Here is a 21,452-nt window from a genome sequence, read left to right as displayed (position 1 = left end):
AAAGCTGCTCTCGCAGCCTTGGTGCAGTGGGCTGGAGACTGGGCTTCAGTACTTTGTGTTTTGTGATATGACAGATAAACTTCTTTTCTCCACTTAAACTGCATTGCCACTGGAACTGTACCACAGGACTGGCTGCTCTGTGCTTTATACTCAGCACTTTTTCTTTTTTACAGCCACCTCTTCTAACCAAACTGCTAAAACATTTGTGGTTATTTTGGGCTTAAATTTTTCTGACTTCAAGCAGATAGCTATTTTACTATTTAAATTTTACCTCATGATTTGAAAAGTGAAGGAGGCAAATCCTATACTGTCATGATTTAGGAGAGCAGCGAATTCACTGGGGGGTTGTTTTTAAAGCAATGAGGTTTGACAATCTTTCTGGTTACCATCAACAGATTAACATTTAGAAAATACACATTTAAACCAGTCGTTTGCACTTCCTTCATTATGAAGTATTGGAAAATCCAAGTTGTTTTCTTCAGATTTGGGGTATTCCTTCTATACTCTGCCTTCAGTTACAAGGATTGCTAGAATGTAGTTTTGAGAAAGAAACCTTCAGATCATATTCATTGTGTCGAGAGAAAAAGATTAATGAAGGTCAGGTCTATTGGCAAGCTTCAGCCATTTCAGTTAGGAAATGAAATAAGTTTTACCAATGATACTGTTATTATTTCTCCTCAGCATAAAAGTGTGTGTGGTACTTCATGCTTTATCACTTGTGATAATCTCCTCACTGTTTTGTCTTTTTTTTTCCTCTAACATAATTAGCATTCTACTGCACAGAGAACACTTTTTTCTTTATCTGTTTGCTCTTCCATGCTCTCAAGTTTGATGTCTCAAATGTATTCATTTATGAATAGGAACAATCAAATAAATAAAGGGCAACAAATTCTATCTGTTCAGATCTGCCATGGCAGAAATGGCTTCAAAATTTATCTGAGAACTTATCTTTTCTACTGAACTACCGTAGCAAAGTAGAAAATGGCCTCATGTTCACCTTGTTTCAGAAAGTCATGCATACAGTCATCAGCTGACTGTATTTCAGATTACAAAATATAGATTGTTACTTTTCATTTCTCTGATAAAATGCAAAATAATATTACAGAACACCTCAGGTCTTGAAATGGATAAACATTTCCCAGAAAAATCTAGCAGTTCATTCTCAATTAATTGTAATAAATTAACCATGACAAAGCAATGGTAGTTCTCACAAAAATTTGATTTGGATCTGCTGAAAGCAGGTGCTCTTTCTTACTGCAGACCACCACAGTGACAGAAGTGCGTGTTTCAGAAATCTCTCAAGGTAGATACTTTATGTTTTGGAATTCAGACGCTTGCAGCATGTCCCCAAAATGTAGTTCTATTGTGCTACTGCAACTGATACCAGCACCACATCTGCCCACTCCTTCCTCGTGTGCACTCTCTCCTGCACCCCAGACTTTCTCTCTAAACAAGAAAACAGTATTATAGACAGCAAACCCCACACTTGAAATAGCTTGTGTTTAGTTTGTGGAAACTTAGGTCTTTCATCCATTGAAGGGTGGAGACCAATGCAAACAATGCTTAACTATGTACATATTTAGTACTAAAAACATTATTAAAAACTGTGTTATAGGACTTCGCCCAAAAAGGACTCTGCGCTTGGTGCTGTGGACAGGAGAAGAGCAAGGAGGAATAGGTGCTGAACAATATTATCAGTTGCACAAGGTAAATTACATCTTTTCATCATTTTCTTGACAGCACTTTGCTCCCTAGTCTTGTGACTTGCATATTATTGTTGTCAAAATGTTCGGCTTAATATCTAACCACAAACAGTGATTCCAGTTCTGCCTGCAAGTACATTTTCTGAACTTAATCATAAATGTAAACTGCATTTTACATTTAACAGCAAGTGATGTGACCACACATATACGTGTTCTGCTTGACCTAAGATACTCTGTCACAAAACAGTTCTGAAACAGATATTTTGTGATGATATCTGCCATAGCTTTCAAACATAGCTGACTCTCTGAGAGCAAATGATGAATGGTCCACATATGTTTGCAATATAAATAATTTTTGTTTGCCTTATATATTTCTGCTTCATTGCATTTTCCCATAACATTTTACAATGTAAAACATAAAATAATGTAAAGAAAAATCTTTACTATCTTATCTTAGTAGTGTGTAATCTGTAATACACATTACCAGTTGTTAGTTTTGTGGGATCTGGAACATCTTCAAAGGTTGATTTCTGATGATGCAAAGAACACATAAACTCTATGACTATGGTTATCACATCTGTCTCTCCTGCCAACAACTGGTGCTTCAAAGTACTTCATGGCATAAAGTGCAGTTGCCAAAACTATTTTAGAGATAAGTCTTTGGAATGTGTGGGGTTTTTCTTTTTCCCAGAAAAATTAAGCTGGACTGTATAACTAGTCTAAAGTAGTTATCTTTTATTCTTTTCCCTAATTTAGTATTATAACTCTCAGCGATGGTTAATACATCCAAGGCAAAGACGAGATGAATGCAGATGTGTTTAGGAAGTTTCCTGCTGTACAATGAAAGCAGACTTACAAGCAATTCCTAAGAGTATATTTTTAATGCTGAGCAAACTATCAGAACAAATAAACAGAAATTTCACTTTGAATCAAATTCATTGTGATGAACAAAATTAGATCAATTTGCATCTGCAATAGAGTTGTCAGAGACAGCATTACAGCAGTTACAGTTTTCTGGCTAATTGGTGAACAATCAATTATTTCCCACTAACTAGCTGAATATTACTAAGATGTGTATTCAACTACCCATGTATTATGTTGTTCCTCCTTATGTCTCCAAATTATAGGGATAGCTCAGCTTTGTCATTTATTTGGAAGAGGTACCAAAGAACTTGCTTTCTCAGCTTCAGGCAGGTGACAGGTTGCAGTTTAGTATGTGTTAAGGACCCTGGATTTATCACTAGTACTCTGATGTTCAGCAGGATTAAACTAGACTAGAATGTTCTAGAATAGGTATCACTTGAAAGAGATGCTTCTCATATACAGAATTGCATTTTGGAGGAGCTGGAAGGATGTGCTGTGCCTAGTGCACACCACTCATCAGAAATATATTTGATGATTTACCTCTGTAGATTTCCATGTTAGACAATAAAATCCACCCTATGGTAATGGTGTCAGCAACGTATGAAATTGTCTCATGCATGTCTTATCTTTTGCCAAAATGGTTGCATTTTGCTGTCATCTCGAAGATTTATATTCAGAAATAATATCAAAAAGCAGGTCTAAGGATCAAATAGGGAAATATAAAGCAGGCTGGGTGTTGTTTGAAAGATACTTCACTACTTTGCTTTTAAAAACTTTGAGACAAAGATACATCTCAATTCTTATTCTGCTGATGAGATTCCATCTGGATGTTGTGCTCTGCAAAGCAAGCCCTAACTTAAGAGTTCATAATTTACAATGGAGGATTTAAACAGAAATGACATCTGTCTGTTGTTTGTTGTTCTTGTTTCCCCCCTGCCATGTGATCTGGCATCATTATAAATTGATACGACTACAGGACATTACATTACTCATAATAACAAAATAAAGCATATTAAGATTGTACGTTATATTTAGCACAAAAAATAACCTTTTAATGATTTACTTGCTCAAATTTCTGGGAATTAGAATAGTATGGCGCACACAGTGCTTGCTGATGGTAATGAGTACAAGTTAAATAAGAGTGGTATTTAAAGATGTCTTGTTAAATGAAAGACAGCCTGTATGACTCATCTACATAGCTGGATTTATTATGACTTTAGTTCGCTACAAACAAGTAGAAATATGAATGCAGTAATTCAGCAGAGGCAGACATGGATTTCCTTGACATTGTAAATTTCCTCCTCACAGCAGTGGAAATGTGGCAAGGGAGAAGAAATGAAGACAATATAGTACTGGACAAGTACAGATACTCCTGCTTTTGTACCTTACTTATTATTTCCTTCAGTTTAATTTCAGGTCTTTCTTCCTCATCTGTCACTGTAGGTTGCCACTGCTAGAAAGTGAGTAAGTTATTGCAGAAATAACTGAAATAGTAGTAGCAGCACAGTAGTTTTAGTATGGTGCCAATAATTAACTCACATCCCTGCATAATAGCAGCATTTACATCACTCAAGTATTTCTGTAGATCCCAGTATTATCATTTCTGATTATTAAAGCTAGTGATAGGATGTATTTGCTATTCAGACCTTTATGTGAATATAAGAGCTGCCATATTGGGTAGATCAAAAGCTCTAGTGCTCTAGGCAGTCCAGTGCTGTCTCTTGTTTCTGATAGCATCTGCTGAATATCTGCTTAGGAAAAGCATATTTGCCCAACTGCAGTCAGACTAAGCTCGGACACATACATTACCCATGCAACCATGCTTTCATTTTATCACATATTTTTCTGGAGAGCATCTCATGGTCCTCATCCATTGTTTCCTTTGTATGATTTTTCTAAGCCATTTCCAAGAGCTGAAAGCTGTGTATCTTCTGGCGGTTTCAGTGCCTCCATTAGTGTGAGGGTACCTGCCACCCACCTGTACATCACAGAGCACCTGTTCAGCTTTGACCATGGGGCAGAAGCCTCCCAGGGGAATTACTGATCCCTTTGCTCACAAGGAGATACCTGCTGAAGTCCTCACTGCTTTTAGCTGTTAGCGAATAATTAGATTTAATCCCAGGCTGGAAAAAGGGTTGCTTTTCCTTAACATTAAAGCTTCTTATCTTGATGAAGGGTAATGAAATTAAAGGATCGAAGTGCAAATCAGGCTCCAGATCTTGGAGTTCGACACTATATCTGAAGTCTTGTTTAGTGCTTAGTGTTGTGCAACCCAGTTGCTAAATAGGGCTCTTACAGTACAGGAAATACAGTAAATAACTTCCAAAATGTGAAACTTTCCAACGCTACTTTCTTATACAAGTTGAATGGGAGAACTGGAGGAACGTAACTTTACATGGCCTCTTTTTGCAGCTCTTCAGTACAGTTTCTCCTGCAACCTTTAAGAACAATATGTGAGTGCCCTCCAGGGCTTTTTAAGTTGTTTGTATGTTTACTCTTTTGCTGCCTTCATGAAGGGAGAAGTATATGTAAGGGAGTGTCTGTCCCTCTTTTCGTTGCTTTGGACTAGTTTCAGTGAAAGGTCTGTGTACCATGAAACAAGGTTACAGTTATTTACCCAGAGAAATTAAGGGACTATGAGTGGCTGACAATATTTATTTTGAAATAGAAGTATTGCATACAATCTTCTCGGAAAGCAAATACATTTTTTTAGTTAGAAGAGTAAGAGATCCTAGGCCACATTCAAATTTACTTTAGTAACTCTGTTGTGATTGTTGGAGACACTAATATGTTATGAATTTAATTTAAACCGTATTATAGAAGACATTCTTAAAATATTTATGCAGATTGACCCAACCATGGGTCTTTGGTCCATTGGGATGTTCTATTGTAAGAAAGTTGGTCTACTTCTATCTGAACTCCCTGCAACTGTGCAAGACAGAAAATTACTGCTTCTTGTGACCTCACCATGATGAACTGTCCTCACTGGCTTCTTTTCATTTCAGCATTTCACCTCTTACCCAGATGAGAACCTAAAAGCATTCTGCATAAAACCAGGAAATATTAATGATGTATGTGCTGTGATAATTTATAAGGTGTTGCAAATTTCTTTTCATACATCTTCTATTAAAAGTTGCAGAAGTGCTCATTAGTTTCCTGAATGAGTAAACATCATCTTTGATTGAAAGATGTAAACCACAATTTTTAATTTTGGCAACATTGCCTATCTTCAAGTGAAAACCTAAAGCCTTTCAGAAAAGGACAGTGGTGGGATAGTCATTCAGAGTCACAGACATTTTTTGATATCCTTGTACTTGAGCAGTAAAAGGGCTTAAGTTATGGAACTTTACCCAAGGAGAACACTGCTCTTTGATACACCTCTTTGTCAAAGAAAAAAGCCTCCCAAGACAAGGCTACAGGTAATCCAATACATGCCTTACTTAGCCTGCTGCCATCTTCAGAGCCGTCTGCTTTTTCTTGTCTATCATCCCAGGGAACTTACAATACTGAATGGTCATCTCTGAGAGTACCGGCAAGTAACCACACAGAGGAAACAGTCGTCGTATTGTACAAGGCAGGACATGCCAGTAGTACGTTTTTACTGAGTGAAATGCTAATAAGTACGTGACCAAATTGCTCCAGGGCTGTTGAAGTTACTGGGATTTTTGTCATTGGCCTGACAGAGGTCAGAACTTGTAACTGTCATACAGAACAAGCCATAAATTCTGTGGACTTCTTTACAGAATGTTTTCCCATAAAATGTGGCAGAAGAATATTTCATCTTGTAACAAACATATGAGCCTTATTCATACCTTGTCATCTAGAAAAAATTGTACTAATCTTTAGCTCTGTAGCAGCTTTCTCCCATATAATGATGGGATCATTTACAAAAATTTATAACTCACAGTGTTGCTGATTTTCCCTGTCTTCATTCAAAAAGAGCGTAAATGGAATGATCATGCTTGTGGCTGGTGGTTATTATGCCTTGATGCTGGTGCATCTCTGCTTCTTAACAGCTGTTGTGGTGGGTTTTTTTCTCTAGTTTTCATTTATACTCTTTTGCTTCATTAAGTAATCTTCATGCTAAACAGCAACTCAAAATTACCCTACATCTTGTTTATATGTTATTAAATACTTAGATGATATTTTTTTTTCTTTACTTTTCCAGCTGTCACATGCACTTAGGTGTTTCCAGTGGATTTTTTTGTCTTTCCTGTAGGCTTAGTTACCAGCCCAACAAAACTGGCTGCTGATTTAAAACTCCTTTTAGTACTGCAAATGGGATGACCATCACTTCACTATGAGTTCTGCTACATGGTTGTTGCCATACCATACTTGTTTCCCAATTGCTCTGAAACAAATACAAGTGCTGTTGTTTCCTAAAATAAAGTGTAAATCAATAACAGAAATCTGAAAACACAGTGTTGGATTAACTGATGTGCCTTATCACTGGAACAAATGAACCATTATTCAAGGACAGTGCTTTGTTGTTACAGACTTTAGTATTTTCCTTGTAAAGTGATCATTTTTCTCAGTGGAATGAAAAACAAAACCAGTAAATGAGCTGTTGGACAAGTAATACTCTGTTTTAATTACTGAAGGCTTTTAGCATAGCTGTTCCCTCCATTATACTTCCAGGTATGTCACTGCTTTAGCTGGGTAAGAGGGATTGCCATCATTGGTAGATTAGTCGTGAGATGTTGGAATCTAGTTTAACACTTGGTAAGAATAAGAGAGTTGGGCCTGTTCAACCTTGAGAAGAGACAACTGTGAGGAGACCTCATTAATGTCTATAAGTATGTGAAGGGAAGGTGTCAAAAGGATGGAGCCAGGCTCTTCTCCATGGTGCCAAGCAATAGGACAAGAGGCAATGGGTAGAAACTGATGCACAGGAGGTTCCACCTGAACATGAGGAAGGACTTCTTTACAGTGCGAGTGACCACACACTGGAACAGACTGTCCAGAGAGGTTGCAGATTCTTTCTCAATGAAGATATTCAGGAACCATCTGGATGCAATCCTGTGCAATGTGCTCCAGGATAATCTGCTTGAGTTGGGAGATTGGACCAGATGACCCACTGTGGTCCCTTCCAACCTTGTCCATTCTGTGATTCTGTGGTTTCATGTTACCAAGTTTTTGCCTTATAGATGAGAAGTACTTATATTTTTAGTTTTGCTTAACAGAGATGAAAGTAGATTGTTTATAGAGAAAACAGAAATAAAAAGAATTAAAATTTAAAAATTAAAAATGGAAGTATTGGCAAAGATCATACTTAATTGTGTGTTCAATGAAAATAGCAAGTTATAGAAAGCCAATTTGCTCATGTAGTATTTATTGTTATGTTTTGTTTAAAAATTCATTTGAAGAGCTAAGCATGATAAGATGAAGAGAGGTGACCTCTTCTGTGACCAAGTCATAGGAAGATAAAAGACCAAAGTCTATTTTGATGATGGCAGCAGGTCACACAAACAAGTTTTAAGTTTCTCATACATACCAAGAGAAGTGGCATAATATCAAAATGTAGCAAATTAAATTAGTTTCTGAAAAAAAAGACGTATTTCATTTAAAATACTTATTTAACTGCTACATTCACTATGAGCACAACTGAAACAAACAGCTGAACCCACAGTTATTTTTTAAAATCTTTCTGTTTTGTTGTGCTGTTCCCTTGAATTAGTCAAGGGGGAAATGTATGGGCTCACCCTGTTTTGCTTATGGCAGTTATCCCTGCACTGTAGATGTCAAATGATGACAAAGCATCTTCACTATAGCATGTTTTCCAGTGTGTATTTCTTTCTGCCTAAGTAGAAATGCCAATATATCTGTACAAAAATGGATGTGGTAAAACCAGTCTTTTTTTAAGAGTGCAACTTTCAAACTCAGTGAATAGTTTTATAAGTAATCGTATCTTCTAGTGGACTAAATAGGGAAAAAGCTTTCTCAAGGATACATGGCACTGCAAGTAGTTGTGACCCGCTCCTTTTTTGTTCCCCAGTGAAGTCAGTTTCTCTCCCTAGGGTATCCTGTTTTCGTGCCTCTCCAGCACATTCTCAGAACCAAACAGCTTTCTTACAGAACAACAATATGATGTAATGTATTGTGGGTGGTTTGTTTACTCAGTTTCATATTAAAAACACATGCAAAAATGTATGTGAGAAAACACACAACTGAAGACTGCTGTGATACTAGCAGTTTATGAAGTTTTTGAACTTAGGGATTCAGTCCTTTCGAGAGATAGGTGAGATTTCTTCTAGATATCCATGCTATTCCCAAGCTCATTCTTCTCACTTCACTACCCTGAAGACTTCCTTCCCCTTTTCTTATTACTCCTCCTCGTTTCAGCTTCTCTGAAAATGGGCAGAAGTGCAACTTTGGAGACTCAACCAAAGAGGCTGAGTACCATAGCATGGTATTATGCAGTGCTTACTATACTTACGTTAGCTTTCATTGGCAATTCAGCAGCACACTGAAATATGTGTTGTCTTCCCTAAGTCTTGCTCCTTGGGCATGTGATATAAAGAAGATTTATATTTTGAAACATTCTTTCTGTTTGGACCTGGCTCCCCGCCAAATGCCCGAACTCACAGTGACAACTCCCTCCCCCTCCCTTATTCTCTTAGGGCAAAGGAAAAAAAAACTATAAAAATTTAAGAACCCGAAACCAATGGAATTATATCAAAATATATATTTTTACCTATATCACAGTTATATACCATTGAAATACTATGCACATTGTAAAAGGGACCACAAATACCCCCCGAAGGGAAAGGGAAAAGCCAAAACAGATATGCACAATCGAAACCTGGGAACAACCAATAAAGAACTAGCAAAAGAAAATCTTACTACTCTCCTTGAGATAGCGGAATCGCACCAAACGACCACTGGCACCTTCCGCCTCCCAAGGCCTACAAGGCCTCGCTAGGCCTCACTTCTCCACACGAGTAGGACCGACAGCAGAGAATGTGCGCTTTCAGATCCACTGGAAGAGAAGAGGGAAAGGCTCCTCCCCCTTCTTGTTTATACCCTGGTTTACGTAAAAATCATATGGAATACTGGGAACATGACCACTTCCTTGGTTACGAGCTGGTTGCCAGGATGGCCTAGACTAAAACTATCACACTGTTGTATCTGCAACATTGGAGCATCATTGATACCTTTTAGCATGCGGTGTGCTTTTCTTGGCCTGCTTCTCTCCACTGTGTTTGAAGGATCTGTGAATCACAATTCATGTTGAGGTTCATGACCTACAGTACATCATTTGATGGTAGACCTAGACACCACATGTAGCCTAATTATTTACATTTAATATTTTACAAACCGAAGGGTTTTTTTCACTGTAAAAAAAATGATGATTGCCAGTTTGGTGACAACATTGGTTATTTCCACTTTGATTTCCAGTATCTGCATGGGTTTAAGGTATAACATTTACAGTTACTTCATCATGCAAATATTTTACATTAGATTTTTACACTGCTGAATATATTTCTACGGTAAAAGTAAATACCTCTGCTATGTTACAACTTGTTTCACTCAAAAGAGAAAAGTTTTGGGAAAGTGTAAAACACAGTTCTTGGCAATTTCTGTAAAGGACTTCTGAAATCTTATGTGACTCATTCACAGTCACCTGCAGTTCATATTTGGGTTTATATGCAAAAAAAAAGTGAAAGAATTCTTTACTGAATTGTAGGGTTATTTAAGCTGTTAATGATTTGGATCTGTTACTTGCTGCTATCATGTATCTCTTTTAAGGATTTTCTTGTAACAACCCATGTCAACCATAAAATATTGGAAGGAGATTTGGGCATAGGAGTAACATCTGCAGTAAGTTCTCATAGTCACATTAAAGATGGTCTAAAGTACAGCTTTTTTCTGCCTGACATGACCATAAAATGTTTTATTTTGAAAAAAAGTTTTGTGCTTCTCCAAAAGAGTGAGATCTTCCTACTCGTAAAATCCGTACATATTTTATTCCGATTAAACCTTTGTAACTGAGCAATCTGAGCAAATGTGGGAAGCAAATAAATTGTTCTGGATGTTAATTTTTGTTCTTTTAGCTAGAAAGGTTCTTCCAAGTGCACACTAGATGCCAATGTTACTGTGCTGATTGTACACAAAATCTTACATTTCATGTTTCCTGCAATGATTTACCTTGGAAGCACAAACTTTCCCTGAAATAGATATTATTTCTTCAGGTCAGGGAGAACCTTTGATTTTCAGTTCTCCAACCAATTTCAGAGTTAACTACATGGTATACTGAAAATAATCTGTATCTGAACAGACAGCAGCTGTTTTATTAAATAGAATGTCCTTCACAGTCTAAGCAGTCTAATTTTAAAGCCACGGGACTGCATACCCTCCACACTGCAACAGACAAGAAAGGAAGAGCTGCAAGTGAAAACTGCAATAGTAGTGATGGCTTATTTTCTAGGTGGCACTTCATAAGTCTTAAAGGAAGTATTTGGGAACAGCAGACCAGGCATGTTGTGGCTTCCACGGAATATTGGTGCCTCATATCAGAACTTGAACTGTTTCAGCATTTTCATGCAGAAAGATTAGGTCCTTTAATTTATGCTTATATACACATGGTCACAGAAAGAATTTCTCTGCTTCTTAAACAAATTTGTTATGGTATGCTCACATTGACACCTAGAATCCTGTATATAATGCCTGCTAAAATAGCAACCACAGCACAATATCTTCTTTCCTTACATGTTTAGGAAAATATCTCCAACTTTGATATCGTCATGGAGTCTGATGAGGGCACCTTCAAGCCATCTGGACTGGGTTTTACTGGCAGTGCTAAAGCTCGGGAAATCGTGAAAGAGATCATGACTCTGCTGCAGCCCGTCAATGCTACAGATGTTTATGACAATGCAGATGGAACAGACATCGATTTCTGGATGAGAGCCGGGGTGCCCGGTGAGTGTGGTTCACAGGTGACACTGCTCTGCCCGAGCAGTGCTATGTCAGATGGGTGGTCTACTGTTTTGAAAATAGTAAGAAATGCTTTCTGCAGGGAGTAAAATCTTCTGTAAGTAAAATGTGTAAATGTTAAAAGGTGACCAGCAGAAATAGGACTTCATGTGCATTTGAACTGCAGTTTAATAATGGTATAGATTATACGTAGAATAAAATGCCTGAAATCTTCTTTTCAGCTTTAAGGATTTATAATAATTAATCCCAGACTGGTGGTTTATAAATAGTAAACCAAAGCAGAGGGGAATTCTCCAATGCAGAAGAAATATTTTTAAAATTATTATTATTTTTACTCTGAAATATGGAGCTTTTTCTCTTTGTTTTATATGCTGGTGAAACAAAGTTTTTGAGATGTGACATTTAAAAGGTTATGGGTCATTAAGGTCTGATAAAGGGATAAAATTCATAGAGAGTTTGAAGTGGTTTAGGGGTTTATTTGGAGGATTGTATCTGGCTCCAAGTGAGGAGCAGCTTTTTGGCAAAGAACCTTGTAAGCTGTGAGAGAGATCCACCACTGACAGCACCCCTGTGCATGAAACCCCATGCTAGCACAGAGGCTTTCAAAGCCCAAGAATTCCAACTGGAGGCCAGCCTGGGTGAACCTTAGTGAATTTACATTTGAATAATAGTAGAAAGGTTTCATAACCATGATATTAAAAAATTATGGTCAGTTTTGAAATTTTAAGGTTCTTTTTCTTCTGTGTTTTATGACTGAAGTAGGCTGACACACTTCTCATGGTAGTTTTACAACTTGCTGCTATATGATTAGAATCTCTTAATGTTTTATTAACTGCCTTGTTTTCAACCTTGTGGAAGAAACAGTGAATCATGGAATATATTACTTTTATTTGCAGTCAGAACCCTTTAATTCTCACTCACAGTGTACAGAGTTACCATAAAGTTGACTGCCTTAATAAACATATGGATTGTCTAATTTTCAAACCAAAATATCTATGCTGGGCGAGAAGTATGGATGAATGGATATTGTTTAACAGCTAGGGATTCATCTTCAGCTGGTACACTGCTTTCCAGGTGATGTGGAAGCTGCTAAGTGCACTGTCATACAGCTGTGACAATGGTGTGCAGAGTTGTTTTGAGACACCTTAAGCACTACTGAGAGGCTGTAGCCATGCATCATCCTGCACACCCTGGAAGAGCCTTTGCTGGTCCAGAATTTCAGACCTAAGGGTCCTAAGGGAGCTGTTTCAGAAAGATGCCCTCCTTGATCTGCTACTTGTCAACAGAGAGGATCTCGTGAGTGAAGTGTAGATTGGTGGCTGTCTTGGCCACAGCAACCATGAAGTGATTGTGTCTGAAATCTTGGTTGGCAGGAGAAGTGGGCACTTCAACCCTGGACATGAGGAGAGCAGAACTCAGGCTGCGTAGGGAATTAGTAATTTCCCCTGGGAAAATGCTTTTGAAGGTGCTGGGATTCATCAGTGCTGGTCACTTTTAAAACATCATCTACTAAGGGCAGCGGGGCAGGTAATACCTAAATGTCGTAAGCCAAGTAAGGCTGTCCTTGGTCACAACCAGCACGGCTTCATGAGGGGAAGTCCTGCCTATCAAACCTCATTTCCTTTTATGACAAGGTAACCCACCTTGTTGATCAGAGGAAGCCAGTTGATGTAATCTTTTTGGATTTCAGTACAGCTTTTGATACTGTCTCTCACAGGATCCTTCTGGACAAAATGTCCAGCACAGCTGGATAGACATCATGTGGTGGGTGAGTAATCATCTCACAGGTAGAGCAGAGGGTAACAGCGAATGGGGGAACATCAGGCTGGTGACTTGTCACTAGTGGAATTCAGCAGGGCCTTTTGCTCTTCAACATCTTCATAAATGACTTGGACACAAGACTGAAAGGGACACTAAGCAAGTTTGCAGATGACACAAAACTGGGAGGAGCTGTTGACTCCCTCAAGAGGCCCTGCAGGGAGACCTCAACAAATTAGAGGGCTGGGCAATCACCAAGCGTATGAAATTCAACAGTGGCACATTCTGCACCTGGGATAGGGCAACCATGAATGTACAAACAGACTGAGGAATGAGCTGCTGGAAAGCAGCACTGTGCAAAGGGACCTGGGGGTCCTGGTCAACGGCAAATTGAATATGAGTCAACAGTGCCCTGGCAGCCAGGAGCGCCAACTGTGTCCTGGGAGGCATCAGGCAAAGCATCACCAGCTGGTCGAGGGAGGGGATTGTCCCACCCTGCTCTGCACTGGTGCAGCCTCACCTTCAATATTGTGTGCAGTTTGGGGCAATGCAATATAGGAAAAATATGAAGCCATTAGAGAGCATCCAAAGGAGGGCAATGAAGATGGTGAAGGGCCTTAAGGGGAAGCTGTATGAGAAGCAGCTGAGGTCATTTGGTCTGTTCAGCCTGGAGGAGACCTCATTGCAGTCTACAACTTCCTGGGAAGGGGAAGAGGAGGGGCAGGCATTGGTCTCTACTCTGCAGTGACCAGTGACAGGACCTGAGGGAATGGCCTGAAGTTGTGTCAGGGAAGGTTTAGGTTGGTTATTAGAAAAAGCTTCTTCACCTAGAAGGTGTTTGGGCACTGGAACAGGCTCCCCAGGGAAGTGGTCACAGCATCAAGCCTGACAGAGTTCGAGAAGCGTTTGGATGATACTCTCAGGCACATGGTGTGACTCTTGAGAATGGTCCTGTGCAGGGCTGAGAGTTGGACTCAGTCATCCTTGTGGGTCCTTTCCAACTCAGTGTATTTCTATGATTCTGTGATAAGAACTCACCACTCAGCCTGTGTTTAGAAAATGCAAGGGTATCAGAATTATTTTCTAGGTAAGGTGTTGGGAGCATTACAGATCGTCCTCAGGGACTTTCATTTTGCTTCCCATCTGAGTGTGACAGATTATAGAAGAAGAGAGAAAAAATTAGCATTCAAATGCCTTGTTTTCAATTGATAATGTGAGTGGTGCTTGTGATGGCAGTGTGTATTGAGCCCTTGTACACCATATCTCATCAGCTATGGTGCACCTGCAGCATAAACAGCTACTGCTTGCCATGGTCCTCTTGATTAATCATTGGGCTACATGTGTAAAGCACACTCATCAGGAGCAGTGCAGGAATGGAAGCCGTCTCCCACAGACATCTGTACTCCTCAGAAAGCATAAACTATGAAAAATATAAACTATAAGCTCAGCCTTGGAAAAATATGAATACACCAGAACCAAGACCTCAGTTTTTAAATAAATCTGATTTGCTTTCCTATTAAAAATGTGTCACATTAATTGATGGTGGGGTTTTTTTGCTGAAGCTTTGGTTCATTTAACTTCCTGTTAAACAAATAGCAATGTTCTTGCGGCATAAAGGAACACTGATTCTTTTTTCCCCATCAAACCCCAGTGAGAAGAAATGAGCTTCGCTAACAGAATTTTGGCTGATTTAGATTGTATTTTGTACTGTACCAGGGAGACATCTAAGACATCGTGTAATCTTCACTCCTTGTCTGCAGTGTTCTTCCTGCTCCAATAAGCCCTTATGGTATATAATAACATTGAAACAAATTGAACCCTCTGTAACAGCTTTTATAATTTTATCCAATTTAAACAAGCAGTCAAGTGTTGACACTTCATTAATTTTATTTAAGTATTTTCTTGAAAATATACTTGGTGACTTTGTTTCTGCAGCAGTGAGAGAAAATACACTGTACTTCTTGAAAAATAAAAATGGTTTCTGACATAATTTCTCTCGAACTTTTCATGTTTTGATTGTTCAATAAGTTCTGGGATTCGTCTTTTTTTGTTATTAATATTCTGTTCTTCCTACTCCTTTTGGTGTCAAAGGTCCACATTATGTGTGTTTTTCAAAGCTTTTCATAGCTACTCTGAGACAGCCAGAGAGACTGTGGCTCCTTAATCTCTGCTATTTCCAGTGTGTTTGTTTTTAATGGGCATGCAATGAAATGTTATTTGTAATGGTGCTTAAACATATGTGCAACTTAACAGGGGTGATTATTCTGAGATTTTAGGATGAGAGAGGCCAAGAGAGCTCAGAGTGCTTAGCAAATCGTAGACTGAAGCTTAACTAATACCTTTAAAGCACAAGCGAGGTGATCTGCACCAAACACAGCACTCTGGTGCTTTGTGACTGCAGAATATTAGAAATATTTCCATCAATGACCTTTACATTGGATTGTTTTGAGAACAGTTCAGCCCAGCTATGAGGACAGTCTGTAGCTGTGTTTTTGTACTGATAGCCAGTTTTCAGCTACTGAAAATATTTATATAATATTTGGTTTGCCTTTTCATGAAGCATAAATCAAATTAAATTAGGGTTTTATGGTATTTTATCTGTGGTTTTACAGTTTGAGGTGACCATTGGTATTAAGACTGCTCCTTTAATAATTATGTAATTATTTTTCTCATCCTTCTTTTTAAGCGTTCAATTATGTACTTGGTTTTAGTTAGGGATACATCCAAACTGTGGCACATAAAGCTGTTCTTTTGCAACACTGAGTCCTAATGAAGTTTGGCTAGAATTTGCAAATACAGATGGGAAGATGGGTTTGTTTGGGTTTATTTATTTGGTTTCTAAGCATACTTTTTCACAACAGGCTTCTTCAGTGTCCAAAAGGGTTAAAAACCCACTAAGTAAGCCCTGCCAAACCAGTGCTTGGATATTTTTGTAGAAAAAACAAGGTATCTGATGATCGCAGATACCTGATGATAATCAAGTTGCTTCCAATGTAATCTAGACCAGTTCCTAAGGTAACAGCCGTGGGTCTGGGTCAGCCTTCTCTACAATCCTTAAGAATCTGAGAAAGGGAAATGAAGTGATTCCAGTGAACATTAGTTCAGCTTTACCATCTATAACGCTGCTGCTGCTTTTGAGAACACACGCAGGATCACTCTCGAGGAGAAAAGACAACGCAGAAAGAATCGCGTCTCGTCGATATCACCTGGGGAGTCTTTCTGCTGTGCCTTCTGCAACCGGACTTGTCTATCTCGCATTGGCCTTTTTAGCCATCAGCGTGCTTGTAGCAAGTGTGGGTAGAGCCCTTCTCAAATCTTCGTTTGCGAAGCCTAGCCATGATGATGATGATGAGTTCAGCTTTAGGTGTTTGGGAATATGAAAATGGATTCTTTCTTATTTTTGCAAAGGAATGGCTGTTGTGACACATTATTTCCAGGAAAGCTGGTTCAAGGATGCTCCTTTCTGCTCGTCAGGGTGGTCATCTGTTGCTGTAGTAGTTATGATGGGAACACTTGTTTGTTAGGAACTGAACTGTATTTGAGATAGAGCTGACCCAGAACATCAAGCAACTCCCCAAAGGAGTGTTTCAATTCCTCTTTTAAAAATCAACCAGTGACCTAAAGGTGAAACTCCTTTTTACAGTGTCAGTCTGAACCTTGATGGTTGTTCATGTCTCTCTGTCACCACAATGAAAGTGTCTTCCTTTTTTGTTACGCTGCATAAAAGGAAGAATTATTCTTCCAGAAACTAATAAACCAGTAGTTCATCTAACTTTAATGTTTCTTCAGAAATCAAAAATTCATTGCTAACCTAACCTATTCATCATTCAGATGTGGCAAACAAATAATATAATATATCATTTCTGTCATTTTCATAGTGCTTCTTTATAACCTTCATCTAAAATATGCTGTATTTTGGCCTGAGACACTGGACTTTGACAGGGATTATTTCCATTCTTATTATGTAAGAGGTTAAATCCTTCAGTTCTATCCCTTTTCTGGAGCATGCTTCCCTCTCTTACCCTCACCCTCATCATCCCCTGAATCACCAGACTCAAGTGCAAGGCTGCCAGCATACTTGAGCCACACCTACTCCTCTGTTTGGTGTCAACCAGGGAATTGTCTGAGAAAGCAGTGTAATGGGAAAACTCCCTGACTTGAGGTTGCCAGTTGGACATGAAGAATTGGGTAAACTCTCTTTCCCAAATTGTGAATAATCTCTGTTCACTTTTGGCTGTGTCACTGTTTGGAAGTGATACTCCACAGTAATGCTTGAAATACTGCCTCTCAGTACTGTCCACAGTCTTGGGCAGGCTCCTTGGATCCAGTTTCTAAGCTTCTTTTTATTTCAAAAAAATAAAAGCTGTAAAGAAAAAGAAGAAAAATCAGATTCACATAGTCTAGGGCTTTATAAGCCAATGCTGAAAGGCCTTTAATTTGAATGTGTAGGGGTAATGGATGTTGCACCTGACAAAGACCTTCCTACAAGATGAGGGAAAGAGAAAAAAGTTTCCCTAAAAGTAGACATTAAAATTAATTTCTTCACTTCAGTATGTAGCACTTGCGTCACTTGTGATTTGAGGTGTTTAGCATAGGGAATCACACATAGGGTTCCAGTTATTTGACAAACACAAGGCAAATGTCTCCTACTCACTCATGGAGCAAAAAGGTGGACAAAACTCCTGAACATTACTCACAGAACTAAGCTTTATGGATAGTATTATAAGTACTTAGGTAATTTTAGGTACTCCACGGGTGCTAGGTTTCAATACTTCCTGAGTTCTTGCTGTGCTGGACATGTCTTGAAGCACAGTGCCAACACCAACCACTATTGGCCTGATTTATTTGTTTGTGGAAATGAGGGGTAAGGAGCTTATGGTGTACACTCATGTCTTACCTGAGTCTTGATCTCAGTAAGTCTGAGATATGCCAACATTGTTGTCTGATAATTAGCAATATTGTATTGCTTTTACCAGGGCATTCCTTTCCTTTTAAATATCTTCTTTTATCATTCATAAAGGAAATATGGTGGATAAGTGTGTTCCACTGTAAAAGCCAAATATTCTGCAACTTGGGCGGTATTAAATTAAACCAGTATGCTAAGAGAACAACTATAATTGCTTGGCACTTAAAGAACCCGCTGTAAGTGCTGAGGCTATTAGACCCATTTAAAATCCTGATTACAGAAAGAACTGTGTGTATTAATCTGTAAAATAATTCATCTGTTCTCTAATTTATCATTGTTCCATTAAAATGGGCTTTTGAAATTAGAAATTACTCTAGAGTAATTAAATAAATTTAATATGCTGCAACTTTTTATGAAGGTGGATACCTTAAAAGGCTCATAGTTTAACACAGTACCTCAGTTATATTAGCCTTTCATATGACCTTCTCTGCTTTTAATAAAGTCAATAAAGTCTATGAGACTAATCATTTAATGAAAGGAGTAGTCTCTAACTTATGATATGTTTTCATATAAGTTGTTCTATTTGACTACCAGACAAATTTGACCACACTTTAACATTTCCTTCCACCTTTGTTTTGCCTGGGCCACTCTTGTATTGGCCCATTAGAGTATTGGGCTATTTCTAATAATTAACAAGAAGCATCAATTTTGCAAGGTTTTTCTGTTTCGTGTAGAATAGACATAGACCATGCAGATACTCATCTGGGATAGTGTTGTTGGAGAGAGGGATGGAGTTGAGCAATTAGGCACAGAGCCTGAGCGCAAATTTTCCTGGCAGTTTTAAGAGGACTTTTGTAATATATTTCTCATTAGCAATTCAGTCTGTTTAAGCCTAAACAAAACCAAAGTGGACAAAAGCAAACACCTTCTTCCAATACGGTTAGTGATCTACTGAAGCACTTTGCAGACTTGGTGAATTCTCTGTCATTCTGAATGTTTAAAACAAGACTTGGGTGTCCTTCAAAAAGTAAAGGGCAATTCAAACAGGAGGAATGGGCTTGATGCAGTAGATACAAGGTGAGGTTCTTTGCCATGCCTCATTCCGAAGGTGTGGTGGTAGTGTGCTTTTCTGGCCTTAAAGTACCTATGAATCTGCCACTAAATATTACAAGCATTTTCTATAATGAAATGCTCCTTTTCCCTTTTAGGTCTCAGCCATTTCAAACAGGTTAGCTTTTTGAATATCAAAAGCTTTAGTCTTTGATTTGTACAACATTTAGATAATCCTAATTAGAATTACAAAAATAGAACTGTCATTAACTTGACGATCCCAGAGGAAATTTGAACTGTGAAACAAAAAATATTTATAAAACTCCATCATGAATTGCTGAACTTCTAAACGCATTGCTGAATTTCTTATTTTATTTATTGGTATTATCCTTTCTTCAATATTTGTGGTGCAACTTAGTTGACAAAGTTTTCTTGGTGATCACAAGTGAAAAATTACAGCACATGGGTTGTAATACCAGTAGCTGATATTACACAGCTCTTAAAATCTGTCTTTCAATAAACTTAGACAAGACAATTTTAAAATAATCTTACATGGTTATTACAATAAATTGGTTTAAAACACTGAGTTTCTCATTGCCTTTTAGAATCCTAAAAGAAGAAGAACTGTTCCACTGTATTCAACCCTGTACTAATACTGAATAAGCTCATTAATCTAGTAATGAAAACTTAAATTAAAATGTTTTAAATAAAATTATAAATTTTAATGGTTCTTGCACTTGTTAGCTAGTGGACTTCTTTCTCTTAAAGTTATTTTGTCACTCTTCTTTCTGTGACTATCAGTAAGGTTGAATTTCCTTCTTCCTTTTAGATGCTTAGTCTTCCAAAAGTCACATGATGTAGATTGGTGTAAATGATTCTTGTTATTTAATAGGTTCTTCCTGTAAGCATATACAATCCCTAAATATCTCAAAAATTATCAATAAATTTGCTTCTGCCACTCACCTTTTTAGTAATAGAATATGCTCTGTCTCAGAAAAGAAACACTGAAAATAGCTAACTGAGAATCTCTTGGATTTGGGGTGTGGTTGTTTTTATTCTGGCTGTGCCTCAGAGAGACATAGTAATTCTCTATTGTTTGCTTCCTAGGAAAGCTAAATTCTATTTCTGTGGGTGGGAATATTCTTTTTCATATGAAAATATTTGCCATTTGTTGATCCTGAAAAAAAAAAGTGTCGTACATTAACACATGGAGCTCAGTGTTAACATGTTAAATATTCATTTTGGAAGTATAATTAGTTAAGCCTTATTCCTAGAACCGTCCTTGACTTCACTGAAGCTTATGCAAATAATGAAGGAAACAGAAAGAAAAAAAAATTAAAAAAAGAGTCAATTAGAGTTCTGTAAGGAATTTGGAGATGGAAAGTGCTTGCCAATGGGAAAAGTGAGAAAGTTAAACGTAATTCTCTCTAGGTTGTTTTGGTTTTTTTTTTTAACTTTTGGAAATTTGACCATATGAAAAATAAGACACATTTATAGAGTGGAAATTCTGGGAGATTTCTCACCAAGTGTATAATAGTCCAGAATGTCTGTTAGGAACAACAGCAAAAATATCTGTGTATTCATGGATTTCATTCCTGGAAAACAAACTGTAATGGCATCAGTATTAAAAACATAAACCATTCAGTAGCATTCCAGGAAGACAATGTGGAAACTGCTCTTGATGGGAGGGACAGAAGTTAAATGTATTAAGATCTGGCTTGCAGCTCTCCAAGTAGTTTCCTGTATGAAGTCATATGATGAGTGCTTCTAATAAGATTCTCCAGGGCTTGGTGTATCCTCAAATATTTAGAATTTTCATTGGTGATTTGGAATCAAGTTTAAAATCACAGCAAAACATAGCTGACGTAGTTGCTATATTGAAATTATAAAGAATGATGAGAACAAGGTGATCAGCCAGCCAGGGTGATTATGTGAGTCTCCTCTGGCCAATTTGTTCAGACTTTTCTTGTACTGGAGTCACAAAAGATGTAATATATAAAAAGCATTTTGCCTTGGACTTGTTGGCTGCCTTATTGCCAAGGAGGCCCAAGGTCTCAGTGGTTCCTCTTGCAGGGCAGGGCCTGCAGCTCCTGTTCTGCAGAGCTGCTGCCCTACTCGTGCACCTCCCACACCTACTACTACCATGGGCTATCCTGTTCCAGTACCGGACCTTGGTTTTGTCTTTGCTGAATTTCCTGAGGTCCATGTCAGGCCAGTTGTGGAGTTTGAGCTCTCTG

The 21,452-nt window shown here is 38.2% G+C and overlaps 1 protein-coding gene across 2 annotated transcripts in view; it reads left to right on the top strand.

The window, feature by feature from the left end:
• CPQ (carboxypeptidase Q) overlaps positions 1-21,452 on the top strand; it is a 146,691-nt gene that overhangs the window by 103,995 nt on the left and 21,244 nt on the right. For both annotated transcript variants that reach the window (XM_050322765.1, XM_050322759.1), the window contains exons 6-7: positions 1,616-1,707; positions 11,285-11,486. In XM_050322765.1, coding sequence (XP_050178722.1) covers positions 1,616-1,707; positions 11,285-11,486 — 294 coding nt within the window. The remainder of the gene's footprint in view (positions 1-1,615; positions 1,708-11,284; positions 11,487-21,452) is intronic.

The sequence above is a fragment of the Myiozetetes cayanensis genome, unplaced genomic scaffold (assembly GCF_022539395.1).
Source record: "Myiozetetes cayanensis isolate MyiCay16 unplaced genomic scaffold, myiCay2020 scf1, whole genome shotgun sequence".
Classification (NCBI taxonomy): Eukaryota; Metazoa; Chordata; class Aves; order Passeriformes; family Tyrannidae; genus Myiozetetes; species Myiozetetes cayanensis.
The sequence above is the reverse complement of the archived record's forward strand: the minus strand, read 5'-3'. Positions and strand labels throughout refer to the sequence as shown.